This window comes from Loxodonta africana, chromosome 11 (assembly GCF_030014295.1).
Source record: "Loxodonta africana isolate mLoxAfr1 chromosome 11, mLoxAfr1.hap2, whole genome shotgun sequence".
NCBI classification, from domain to species: Eukaryota; Metazoa; Chordata; class Mammalia; order Proboscidea; family Elephantidae; genus Loxodonta; species Loxodonta africana.
Genome location: NC_087352.1, coordinates 6,009,790 through 6,023,741, shown reverse-complemented (window position 1 = coordinate 6,023,741; position 13,952 = coordinate 6,009,790). Strand labels below are relative to the sequence as shown.

General features: G+C 42.4%; 1 protein-coding gene across 1 annotated transcript; it reads right to left on the bottom strand.

Annotated features, from left to right (window-relative positions):
• Window positions 1-3,973: 3,973 nt before the first annotated feature.
• Window positions 3,974-5,081, bottom strand: LOC100677224 (putative inactive cytochrome P450 2G1). Its single transcript, XM_023539850.2, has 3 exons — window positions 4,710-5,081; window positions 4,439-4,580; window positions 3,974-4,155 (listed from the first exon to the last, which is right to left on the bottom strand). Exons 1-3 carry the CDS (start codon window positions 4,824-4,826, stop codon window positions 3,974-3,976), a joined length of 441 nt encoding a protein of 146 aa, XP_023395618.2. The 5' UTR covers window positions 4,827-5,081.
• Between the last annotated feature and the right edge of the window lie 8,871 nt (window positions 5,082-13,952).

The following is a 13,952-nucleotide window of genomic DNA, read 5'->3' as shown; positions in this document are numbered from 1 at the left end:
CCCGGTAAGCAGTTACTCCCTATTCCTTTCTGCTCCCCAGACCCTGGCACCACTAACCTGCTTTCTGTGTCTACGAATTTAACTATTCTGATGTTTCATACAAATAGAATCGTACAATACATGACCTTTGGTGTTTGGCTTCTTTCAGTGAGCATAATGTTTTTGAGGCTTATCCACCTTTTAACAAGTATCAATATTTCATTCCCTTTTATGGCTGAATAATATTTGATTGTGTGGATATATCACATTTTGTTTATCCATTCATCAGCTGACATCCACTTGGGTTGTTTAGCTCTTGTGAATAGTGGTACTATTATCCATGTGCAAGTATTTGTTTGAATACCTGTTTACAATTTCTTTGGGTATACAGTAGGAGTAGAATTTCTGGGACATTCGGAAGAATGACCTGGAGATCTACTTCTGAAAAATCAGCCATTTGAAAACACTATGGAGTACAGTCTACTCTGACACACATAAGGTCGCCATGAATTGGAATTGACTCCAGAGCAATTGGTTTATGAATTGAATTGTGTCCTACAAAAACGTGTGTCAACTTGGCTAGGCCATGGTTCCCACTATTGTGTTGTTGTCCTCCATTTTGTGATCTGATGTAATGTTCCTGTGTTGTAAATTCTAACCTCTATGATGTTGATGAGGCAGGATTAGAGGCAGTTGTGTTAATGAGGCAGAACACAATCTACAGATTAGGTTGTATCTTGAGTCAATCTCTTTTGAGATATAGAAGAGAGAAGCAAGCAGAGAGGAGAGGGACCTCATACCACCAAGAAAGCAGTACCAGGAGCAGAGCACATCATTTGGATCCAGGGTGCCTACAATGAGAACCTCCTAGACCAGAGGAAGGTTGATGACGAGGACCTTCCACCAGTACTAACACAGAGACAGAGAAAGCCTTTCCCAGGAGTTGTCGCCCTGAATTCGGACTTCTAGCTGGCTAGACAGTGAAAGAATAAATTTCTGTTTGCTAAAACCGTCCATTTGTGGTATTTCTGTTATAGCAGCACTAGATAACTAAGACAGAGATTCTATGTTTAATATTTTGAGGAAGCACCAAACTTTCCCACAGTGGCTGCACAATTTAACATTCCCACCAGCAATGTATGAGTGTTCCCATTTCTCCACATCGTCACCAACACGTGTTCTTTTCATGTTTATTGTTGTTGGCATAACCACCGTAGTTGGTGTCAACATTTGCATACAGATTTTTGTGTTACCATAGTTCTCATTTCTGTCAGTTGTATACATATTTAGAAGTAGAATTGCTGAGTCTTTTGGTATATGCATGTGTAGTTTTATAAGAAACTGCCAAACTGTCTTCCAGAGTGGTTACATCATTTTACATTCCACCAACACTGTATGAGGGTTCCTGTTGCTCTGCATCCTCACCAGAAGTTGATTTGTCAGTTGTTTTGGTTTTAGCCATTCTGTAGGGCGTAGTGGAATTTCCTTATGGTTTTAATTTGCGCTCCAATGGGAAACCCTGGTGGCAAAGTGGTTAAGAGCTACCACTGCTAACCAAAGGTTGGCAGTTCGAATCCACCAGGTACTCTTTGGAAACTCTATGAGGCATTTCTACTCTGTCCTATAGGGTCACTATGAACTGGAATCGATTCGACACCAGTGGGTTTATGGGTAATGTGTAATGGGAGTTCCTGACTTGTGCAAAAGGCTAATGCACTCAACTGCTAGGTTTGAATCCATCCAAAGGCGTCTTGGAAGAAAGAAGTGGTGAACTTATAAAAACTCGTGTGTTAGTCATCTAGTGCTGCTATAACAGAAATACCACAGGTGGACGGCTTTAACAAAAAGTTTATTCCTTCACAGTCTTGTGGGCTAGGTCATCAGGATGGCAGCTCAAGGGGAAGGCTTTCTCTCTCTGTCGGCTCTGGAGGAAGACCCTTGCGATGCATGAGCCTTCCCTTGGTCTGGGAGCATCTCAGGCAGGAACCTTAGGTCCAAAGGATGCGCTCTTCTCCTGGCACTGCTTTCTTGGTGTTATGGGGTCCACATGTCTCTCTGCTCGCTTCTCTCTTTTATATTGCAAAGATACTGGCTCAAAACACTATGTAATGTTGTAGACCTCATCAATACAACTGCCACTAATCCATCTTAAAACATCATAGTGACAGGATTTATAACACATAGGGATAAAATTGTAGACAATCATACAAGGGAATCATGACCTAACGAAGCTGATAGATATTTTGGGGGGATACAATTCAATCCATGAGACCCAGACATTGAAAACTCTCTGGAAAACAATTCTACTATGACACACATGGATCACCATACCCCACATCCAATACATCAGAGACCCTGCTGGCTCCGTCTTCACAACAGAGCCTAAATCCACCCACTTTTCCCCACTTGCACTGGTTCCAATGTGTCTAAGCTAAGATCACTGCTTTCAGGAGCCTCCAAATTTGTTTTTCTGCTTTTGTTCTCATCCTCACCCCCGTCTATTTTCCATGCAGCAGCTAGAGGGAGCTTTTTGAAACAAATCAGTATATATCACTCTCTGCTCCCCACCAACTCTCATCCCCCATCCACCCCAAAGAAACCCCATCTTATTCAGAGTAAAATCCAAAATCCTCGTAGTGGCCCAAGTCCCACATGATCTAGCTTCAGTAACTTCCTGGCCTCATCTCCTTTACTCCTCTCTATTTTTTTCTCCATTCTAGCCCCTTTGTGGATTCTTAAAAAAAAAAAAAAAACCCAAACAAACAAACAGACAAAAAAAACCCAGACATGTTCCTGCCTTTTTAATCACTCTTCCAGGAAGACTCACTCCCCAGATACCAGCATAGCTTGCTCCTCCACTGGCTTGTGAGACCTCCCCTCATCACTGACACACAATTCCAGACCTGGAATTCTCTATCCAGTATACCTGCTTTACTTTCCTAACATAGTAAATGGTTGGCTTATTTATCATGTATATTATTTATTGTGTATCCTCCCCACTAGAAAGTAAGCTCCATGATGATAGGACTTTGAAAAAAAATTTTTTATTGTACTTTAGATGATGGTTTATACAGCAAATTAGTTTCTACATTAGACAATTAATACATATATTCTTTTGTGACGTTGGTTGCCAACCGAGGACGGGATTTTTGTCTGTTGTGTTCACTGATGGATTCCAAGTACCTGAAGAGTGTGCTGGCACATGTTGAGTATTCGATAAATATTGCTTGAATAAATGACTATATAAAAGAAGACGTTCATTAGCTGATAGTTGAGGGACATGAAAATGGGATGATAGAACCTGGCGGCAGGTGAATTATTCTTCAAAATGGAGTGAGGAGAATTTGGGAGTGGTGGAGAGAGCAACCAGATAAGGATGATGGGGGTTGTGTTTAGGGGCAATGACCGGGCACGATGGTTGAAGCTGGGGTATTCCTCAAGACAGCCCAACCAATCAGAGTTCTGTGATGTGGGCTGGAGAAATAGTGATTAATTACAGCAGAATCTAAAGGTCCATTTTGCTTTCTACACTGAAGTCACACACAACAATCAACATCCTACATTCAACAGATTTGCGTTCCTGGTTGCCTTTTTTTTTTTTTTTTTTTGCCTTTTGGAAGGAGAGTACATTCAAGGAGAAAGGGTTATGACCCACATTTGGGTTAACATCAGGCCAGAGGCAACAGGACTGCAAAAGGGTGAAGAATAGACAAGGATTTGGTGGAGGCAGAAAGCCTAGCAAGTGGTCATGAGAAAGTAAATCGGAGAATTTTGCAGAAATGTTGGATGGGATTTTGATATCTTACTGAGTGTACAAAATATAGAGTTCTATATTTTCAGGGTGATCTTGGAACACCTGTGTTCCATGGCAGGTAATAATGCCCATCTCCTATAGACGCTGTGGAGATTTAGTGAAACAAGGTGGTTGGCTGCACCTGTACATGCAGGCAGATATTGTCCTCTGACACTGCTCTCTGAACCCAACAGGTGGCACTCAGTGGGCCACCAGGCAGAACTCATAGGTAGGGGGAATATTGCCAAATCCGGAGATTTTGGGGGTGATGTCAATGTCGGCAGGCGGCACTAGAGGACGCAGGGAGAAGTTCTGAAGAATGGAGGTGAAGTAGAGAAAGAGTTCCATTCGGGCCATGGCCTCACCCAGGCAGACGCGCTTTCCTGTGGGCACAGGGGAGGGTAGAATATCGGCTCACACAAGCACAGGATAATGGGACGGGGCATGGGGAATTTGGGCCAGACCACCTTTCCGAGCCTCAGGTGCTTCCAGTGCACCTCAGTGGGTCACACTAGAACCCACTTAAAGGGTTCATGTATTACCATGCCCAGCTAAGGGGCTCAACACTTGGCATTACTTCTCTTATACTCAGATCACTAGATAGACCAAGGGTCGGGGGAAGGATGTAGGGTGTTCCTGGGGGAATTCCAGTCCATAGCAACATACCAGAGGAAAAAGGAACAAAGGCTTCATTCTTCTTGAAACGGCCCTGCTCATCCAGGAAGTGTTGTGGATAGAAAGCATCTGGGTAGCGGAAGTATTTGGGGTCTTTGAGGACTGAACCAAGTAGGGGAAACACATCGGTGCCCTGGATTGTAGAAGGGGACAGTTAGGGGATATCCAATATTGAGGTATGATGATGGTAAAAGGGTAGGGACACATAAAAGAAGAGAAGGTCAGGAGAGAAGACAGGGTGATAGAGTGGGTTCAACCCCACCTTGGGCAGAAGGAAGCCTCGGAAATGAGTGTCCCGGATGACGTTGTGGGGAACACCCATAGGCACAATGTCTGTCAGTCTCTGTATCTCATGGATCACGGCATCTGTGTAGGGCATCTTGACCCTGTCATCCACACTTGGAATCCGGTGAGGTCCAATCACCTGGTTAATCTCTTCATGGATCTTGGCTGGAAGAAGTCAGAAACAGCAGAGAAAGGGCAGGATGTGTTTGTGTTAGAGTACGAAACTTGGGAGCCATGAAGGGCCATGCTGTCATACCTCCAGCAGACAGTGGGCTCTGAGGGCACTGGCTATGAGTTTTGGATTTCTTGTTTGTACTTAATTCCTGGCACAGGGGTGGTACACTATCATTATTCTCCAGACCATTGAGAGGGAGACGGCCTGGAGCCTTGAATGCCATTTGGGGCATTTGCTCTTGAAAGCACTGAGTAACCATGCGAGACTGATGAGCAGGGTAGTGTACTCATACTAGCTAGATTTTCATCAACATTTTTAGCAGGATGGGAAAAAAACAGATAGGCAACTAAGACAGGGTTGAAGCAAATGAGAAGCAGTTATGGGATAGTGATTGAAAGCATCCTTGGTGGAGTTGCCCTTCTGTCACTTCCTGAATGAGTGACCTTGGGCAAAAAAATCTTACCTATGATCTTCTGTTTCTTCATCTTGAAAATGGATGTGATAGCTATACCAAGATCATAGACATTTGAAGATTATATGAAATTGAATGTGCAATAAACTAAGACATGCCTATATGCGGAAGGTGTTAGGGGTTCAATTATGTTCTCCAAAGATATGTTGAAGACAATCCCTGGTACCTGTGAATGTAACATTATTTGGAAATAGGGTCTTTGCAGACGCAATTAGTTAGGTTATCATGAGATCGGACTGGAGTAAGGTGGGCCGGTATGATTGGTGTCCTTATAAGATAAGGAGAAGAGACACACAGAGACACGGAATGATGACAGTCATATGAAGACAGAGATTGGAATTAAGCTGCTACAAGCCAAGGAACACTGAGTGCTACCAGAAACTAGAAGAGACAAGGAAGGATATTCCTCTAGAGTCTTCAGTGAGAGCATGACTCTGCCAACACCCTGAATTTAGACCTCTGGCCCCCAGAAGTGTGAGAGAATAGATTTCTGTTCTTTTAAGCCACCCAGTTCTTTGTACTTTGTTACAGACACACTAGGAAACTAATGTAGAAGGTGTCCCGTAAATATTTGATTATTTATAGTAGTGAAAGACAAACTAGAACAAGAATGGTGAGGCTATAAAAATGTGAGTGCAAACAAGTTAGCCTATCCCACCATCTGAACCAGGAAAAATCTGTTGCCTTGTTTTAACTTTATTGGGATTGAAAGGGGCTAAAATTGAGGAGATGTCTTAAGGAAGACAATGAGGCACTCATCTTGGTAGTTCCACAAACAGACCAGACTGCCACTTATCGGAGATGAATTCTACTTAGTTCTGGCACTGTGGTAAGCAGAATAATGGTCACCAAAGATGTCTATCTCCTAGTCCCTGAAACCTGTGAATATTAACTTATATCACAAAAAGGTCTTTGCAGATGCATTTAAATTAAGGATCTTGAGGTGGGAAGATTATCCTAGATTATCCAGGTGACTCTTAAATATAATCACACGTGTCCTTATAAGAAGGAGGCAGGAGGCTCAAAGTTAGAGAAAGGGATGTGAGAATGAAAACAGAAAAAGATTTGAAGATACTAACTGATGGTTTTGGAGATAGATGAATGGACTATGAGTCAAATATACAAGGACTACAGCTCTAGCAACTGGAAACGCAAGGAAGTAGATTCTACCTTATAGCTTCTAGAGGGAGAATGGCCCTGCTGGCACCTTGATTTTGGTCTAGAGAAAGCCAGTTTAGACTTCGATTCCAACTCATAGTGACCCTACAGGACAGAGTAGAACTGCCCCATAGGGTTTCCAAGGAGTGGCTGGAGTCGCTGACCTTTTGGTTAGTAGCCGAACTCTTAACCACTGTACCACCAGAGTTCCTCCAGAGCTATAGGGTAATACATTTGTGTTGTTTTAAGCAACTAAGTTTGTGGTAGTTTTTCACAGCATCAATGAGAAACTAATATAGGCATCAAGTAGAAGATTAAATTAAATGGCCTTCCATGGATGAGATTCCAAGATTTTGTACTCATTATTTTTGGAGGGTCTATAGCGCACTGAGTATAGCTTGAAAAGTCTCAGACTGTAGGATTCTAAGGTTTAAAAGCATGTCTTTCTTCCTGCTGGGAGTCGGGGCACCAGGAAAACATGTTGAAGAGAACCCTTACCTTCCACTTCAGGATGTTTCATGAGCAACAGGAATCCATAGCGAAGGGTGGAGCTCACGGTCTCCGTGCCAGCAAAGAAGAGGTTGAGAGTGGTGAGGACTAAATTCTTGAGGTTGAATTCTGTGTGGGGGTTATTTGTATCCTAAAAGTGAGGAGGACAATAAACAGAATCACCCTTCCCTGTATGTCTTCCTATTTCCTCCCTGGATTAAGGGAAGGGTTTTGTGAAAAGACAATATCTGGGTAAAGCATGTGGGTATCTGGGGTAGAACATTCCAGGCAGAGGAAACAGCAAGAGCAAATGTTCAGAAACAAGGGGTACTGTTATTTTAGAGGGACAACAAGGAGAAAGCCAGCGTGGTTGTAGTAAGGTGAATAATGGCAGAATGGAAGGACAAGAAAGTAGAGTTCTTTGTGAATTTGAAAGTTCTAGGACATGATGGTGTATAATTCTAAACTTCTGAGTGCTTAGGTTCTATGACATAAAAATATAAATTTCTGAACTTCTAAGATTCTACGAATCATAAATATTGAACTTCTAAATTCCTAAATCACCAAAACATTTAACATCTAAGTTTCTCAAATTTATCTCGCTGGCATATATGATTAGAAAGGTATATGGTTTTAATTGTCCATGATTATAACACTTTAAGATTCAGTGATTTATGCTAAATTTTTGACAGTTTACACTTTAATGGTTTCTACATTTTATTTCTAAATGCAAGAAAACCATGTGAAACAATACTTGCTCTTTTGTCCCCAATGTGTTTACATATAGTTTTATTGAGACAAGGCCTAGGAATTGAGAAAATGAGAGGAAAGTGTTGGTGGAAGGGGAAGAGGTACCTGGTGCATCTTGATGATGAAGCAGTCAATGAAGTCCCGAGGATGTTGGGGGTCAAGAGATGCTTCGTTGATCTTGACCCTAGAAGCAATGAAGTCCTTGAGCTCCTCTATCAGATAGTAGATTCGATTGTGTCTTCCTGGAAAATACTGCATGATTCCGGAATACATATCATACAGCTGTGGGCAATAGAGCAGAGAAGATTCGTCACTGATGGGGCTAGCATGAGCTGAATCTAGAACCACAAAGCTGGGCTCAAACTCTAGCACGGGGTCTGAGGCTTGGGCATGTCCCTTCACTCTTTGAGACTCGATACTTGCGTCCCAGGATGGGGAGGATTAAGTCAGTTATAAGCAGGTGATTATGTAATTGAGTTTGGGGTAGGGCGGGCAGGGAAGTGGCTGGTAGGCACCTGTGCCCAGGGTGTGCTCATCTCGATGAAACTCTCGTTGATCAGCCTCAGCAGTTTCAGGAACTGCTTGTCCTCATAGTCAAAGCGGCTTCCGAAAACGACAGAACTGATGACGTTGGAGACAGTGCGGCTCAGGAAGAAGGTGGGGTCGATGGGGGCACCTGGTGATGAGAATTGTCTACGTTGCAGGAAATTATTGGGAACATGGGATGTGGAATCGCTCAGTCCTGCATGGAGTCCTAGCTTTAAGACTTAATATCATGTGTGAGTCACTTCATTGTTGTTGTGATTTTGAGCCTAGATTTCCCAATCTGCAATTTTTTTAATAGCCACTTTATTGATTTATCAGAACTCAGTACAGTGGTACATGTAAAGTGGTTGGCACACTGCCTTGCATGCATTAATTACTCAATAAACGCTAGAAAGCCTTGACATTATTATTTTTTTGTACGTGTTTGGGGGATAGTGTTACAAATTTGGGAAAGAAGTACTAGTAAGAGATATATACAAAAAAGAATGACTGGATTCTGAGTCTTGCTCTACCATTGGTTCTATTTGGGCTATTAAGAATATCCTCCCCTATGCCTCAGTCGTCTCCATCTGCAGAATAGGATGCTGGTGTCATGTCAGTGGATTTTGGGACATTTTCCACAGAAAAATGTACATACTCACATATATGCAAATTTGAAAATGTTTCTGGGCATAGCTAGATGTTCAAGAAATCTTTTTCCAGAATTCTATATATGTAGATTTGACTTGTTGGACACTAATGACAAAAGACCAGATGAGTTGTGGAATGACATCAAGGATATAATAAATGAAGAAAGCAAGAGGACATTAAAAAGACAGGAGAGAAGGAAAAGACCTAAATGGATGTCAGAAGAGACTCTGAAAATTGCTCTTGGATGTCAAGTAGCTAAAGCAAAGGGAAAAATCTTGAAGTAAAAAAGCCGAACTGAGTATTTCAAAGAGTGACTCGAGAAGAGAAAGTAAAGTATTACCATGACATGCACAAAGAACTGGAGATGAAATACACAAAAGGGAAGAACATGCTCAGCATTTTTCAAGCTGAAAGAACTGAAGAAAAAATCCAAGCCTCGAGCTGCAATACTGAAGGATTCTATGGGGAAAATATTGAACAACGCAGAAACCATCAAAAGAAGATGGAAGGAATACTCAGTGTCACTATACCAATAAAAATTTGCCCAAGTTCAACCATTTCAGGAGGTAACATATGATCAGGAACCGATGGTACTGAAGGAAGAACCCCAGGCTGCACTGAAGGCATTGGTGGAAAACAAGGCTCCAGGAATTGATGGAATACCAATTGAGATGTTTCAACAAACGGATGCAGCTCTGAAAGTGCTCACTTGTCTATGCCAAGAAATTTGGAAGACAGCTACCTGGCCACCTGACTGTCAGAGATCCATATTTATGCCTATTCCCAAGAAAGGTGATCCAACTGAATGCACAAATTATTGAACAATATCATTAGTATGACATGTAAGCAAAATTTTACTGAAGATCATGCAAAAGTGGCTGCAGCAGTACATAGACAGAGAACTGCCAGAAATTCAAGCTGGATTTAGAAGAGGATGTGGAACCGGGGATATCATTGCTGATGTCAAGTGGATCCTGGCTGAAAGCAGAGAATACCAGAAAGATGTTTACCTGTGCTTTATTGACTACGTTAAGCCATTCAACTATATTGGTGAAGAATATTGAATATACTATGAACTCCAAAAGAACTGTCAAATCTGTCTTGGAAGAAGTACAACTGGATTTGCAAGACTCCATCTCACATACTTTGGACGTATTACCAGGAGGAATCAGTCCCTGGAGAAGGACATCATGCTTGGTAAAGTAGAGGGTCAGCGAAAAAGAGGAAGACCTTCAACAAGATGGATTGATACAGTGGCTGCCGCAATGGGCTCAAGCACAGCAACAACTAAGAGAATGGTACAGGACCAGACAGTGTTTCGTTCTGTTGTGCACAGGACCTCTATGAGTGGGAACCTACTGGACAGCACCTAACGGCAACCTAACGACATAGATAGTCAAAGCATTCACATAGATGCTGTTAAGCAACCATGGAGCCCAGGTGAGGAATCTCGGATTTAGAGAAAAATTTCTCTCTATCTCTTATCTATTTATCTTGGTATTTCTCAGCTTCTGTGTCTTTTCTCTCAAGACCTCAGTGGTTTCTGACTTTATTTTTGGATGGGATTGGACTCTGTAAATAATGTAATGAAATTTAATGATGTATCCAGCAAAAGGCACAAGCTCATATATCCCCAAAGTAGGCATACAATTTCAGGAGTTCACAGACTCCCTCAGATTCATTGAGATTGAGGTTCTCTGGACAAGGTCTTTCAATTTTTAACATTGAACCTGACTAGAAAAATCTGTGAAGCTTAAATCAAACTTTTTGTCCACTCCCGTTATAGTACTTCCTCCCACCAAGGCCTACCTTTTCTAAACTGAGCTTTCTACAACCACCTGGTCCCCTTATAGCTCTCCTCTGTGTGACCCCAGTACCGTCGGTCTTCCGTAATGCCTCCAGTAGGTAGCCAGCCTCCTCCTGGATCCGCTCCTCAATGCTTCGCTTTCCCATCCCAAAGTCCCGGAGAATGGTCAGGGAGAAGCGGCGGAGAATCCTCCATCGTTCACCATTAGCCAGGGCTACACCTGCCAGAATCTCAGTGTCAGGCCATTGCCTCCTCTCACCCCCTTATGTCTCCAACTCTTGCTGGACCATGATGGAGACATATCATGAAAGCTCTAAATTCTTCTCTCCAGGACCCCCTCCTAATTTCCCAGTCTGGATGGGGAGACTAAGATTGCCTCTCTATAGGATCCTCAAATATAGCCTAGGGCTGAAGTGAGGGAAAAGGGAATCAGAGTAGAAAGAACCAGGGGATATCAAGGAGACCTTCTCAAAGGGGAGAGAGCTGGATAAATACTTGGATGAATGCGTAGGAAGTTTGGATAGTAATGGATAAAATGTCATGTGGAGCACCCTGAAATGGGCAAGCACCCTCTATTTTCTATATACCTCTTGTAGTCTCTGGACATGTTCCTGTAAGTACACACAAGCTCAGACCTGGGCATCAACATATTTACACAAAAGGAGTTATTACTCAGTAAGAAACATTTAGAGATTCCCAACCTAATTCTTCCCCATGATTCTTCTACCACATTCCTTCCCCTCTCCAATGCTCCTTCTTCTTAACCCCATCCAAATTTCTCCCCTTCTGCATCCAATACCTTTTTCCCCCCAACTGAAAAACAAAAAGAAGCATTTAGAATGGACATTTGGAAAGTTAATGAGAGAGTAGGTGGTTGGATAGAAGGAAGAGCTTATGACTGGACTGATGTATGGATAGAAGAGCTAATGGATGGGTGAACAGTTAATGGATGCATGATTTGAGAATTGAATAGATAAATGGTTGTAAAGATTAATAAATGAATGAATGAATGAATGCAAGTATAGGTAGGTGAAAGGATAAATGGCAGGTAAAGGATAGATGTCTAGATATTTGTATAGAAAGAACAATGAATAAATGTATCTTTGGGTGGATTATGAATCAGTGAATAAGTGGGTAAGTGGACGTAAAGGTGGAGGGAGAGATGGATGGATGGAGTGAATGAATGATGTGAGGCTACTTGTAACTGAAGGGTATGAGTAGATACAGATGGATGTGTGGGTAACCCTATAAGTGAGTTTACCTAAATAGGGGATGCAAGAGCCTATGTGTTTAGAAAGGTATGAAGGAAGGTTGCCCATGAGGGCATGTGTGGGTACACAAAGAGTATAGCTACTCCATTAAAAGTTAGAGCAGAAGTAGCACAGCAAGCACTCTGGAGTCAGTAAATTGAGTTCAAATCCTGGTTTTTCTATTTATTCACTCTGTGACATTACCTGAGATTTCTCACCTTCAGCTTCCTTATTTGACAAGTTAGTACAACATTAGCAATTCTCTCAAGGAGTCCGTGCAGTATTGCATGTAGAGTTCTTATCAAAGAACCTCGGGCATAGGAAGTACGTTATAAATATGTCTGTTGTTATCATTGTTGTTACCTACCATGACCTAGGAAGTTTCGCTCTATGGAAGCCAATTCTCCACGGCCACTGAAATCATCTGCTTGGTCTACCAGGGCCTCCTTCACTGCTTCATGTCCACATAAAACAACTACTGGCCTGGGTCCCATGTACACAGTGAACACAGGGCCATATTTCTCCTTGAGCTAGGGGTGGTAGAGGACAGAAGAGGAAGATGCTGGTTACTGCACCAAGTGTAGATCAATCAAGGATTGTAGGGGTGGTGATTTCAGGAGGTCACTGACGACGGTAGGAAGAATAAAGTGCAAGCCCTGGGTTTGGAAAGACTATTGAGAAAAAGACATAGAAGACTGGGTTCCTGTTATCTTGGGCAAGTCTTATCACCTCAAGCCTTAATTTCCTCATCTGTAGAATGATGAGGAAATGAACTCCAAGATCTATGCTTCTCTTTCTAAAATGCTAAATTACCAAAATCCTAAGATTATCATGATACTGAGTATCAAAGTTCTAAGACGAGGTCAGTGTGAGTGTCCTTGTGTTTAAGAATGTAAGTCCTTAGATTCTGAGAGTCTGAAGTCCCAATATACTAGAAGTCTGTGCTACCAAGGTTTTGAGAGTCTAGAATTCTAAGATTCAGAAAGTCTGCGTTTCCAAGATTCTGTGTTTTCTAAAGTCATAAGCTTCTAAACATAACTGGCTACAGAATTAAATGCTTCCATCCCTGTCCAAGATGAGGTAAACAGACTCACCTTCATGAAAGACTGAAAGGTGGTGTCAGTGCGGACTTGCAGGATGTTTCCCAGGAAAGGCAGCGGCATGGGGCCTGGGGGCAGCTTCCCTCCCTTGCTGATTCTTTTCCAGGCAATGAGGATAATCAGACAAGAAAAGCAGAGTGCTAGAAAGATAGTGAAAGCCCCTCCTAGCTCCATGGTGCCGGGCGGAGAACCTGTATACAGGGCCCCAGATCCTACCTAAATAGGTTTTGGGAGATCAGCTTATCCAGAAGTGTGAATACCTGGAATTTTAGCTTTCTGGGTGTTGGATGCCATCAGGGAAGAGTTTGCTTTGTTGTAAAGTAGTTATATAACCTCTAATCTCCTACCTGAGTAAATGTATATCAAATTCTTCCAAGAAAATCCTCTGGGGCCGTCCCTTCTCTTCACATTTTTAGCCCCCGGTCCTTACTCCCCAAATCAATGCCTAGTCTCTACATCTTTTCGTGGGGTGTAGGCGTCAGGTGAACATCATTACTAGGCTCTTATGTTTGGGAGTAAGACAATCTGGGTTCAAGTTTCAGCTCCATCTTTTCCTTAATGGGCAAGTCACTTAACCTTTCTGGGCCTCAGTTTCCCTACACATCAAATAGGCTAACCATAGTGTTTTGGAAAGTCTTGTTAAAAAAACAGGCATCGCCCATACACAACTCATAGGCTGCTGCATCCCCTATTACCTAGACTCGTTTATAGGGTTACCCATTCATCCATCTCCATCTACCTATACCCTTCAATTCAAGTAGCCTCACATCATTTATTCATTCCATCCATCCATCCGTCAATCCATCTGTCCTTACTTTCTCTTTGCCAGACCCTAATTAGTCA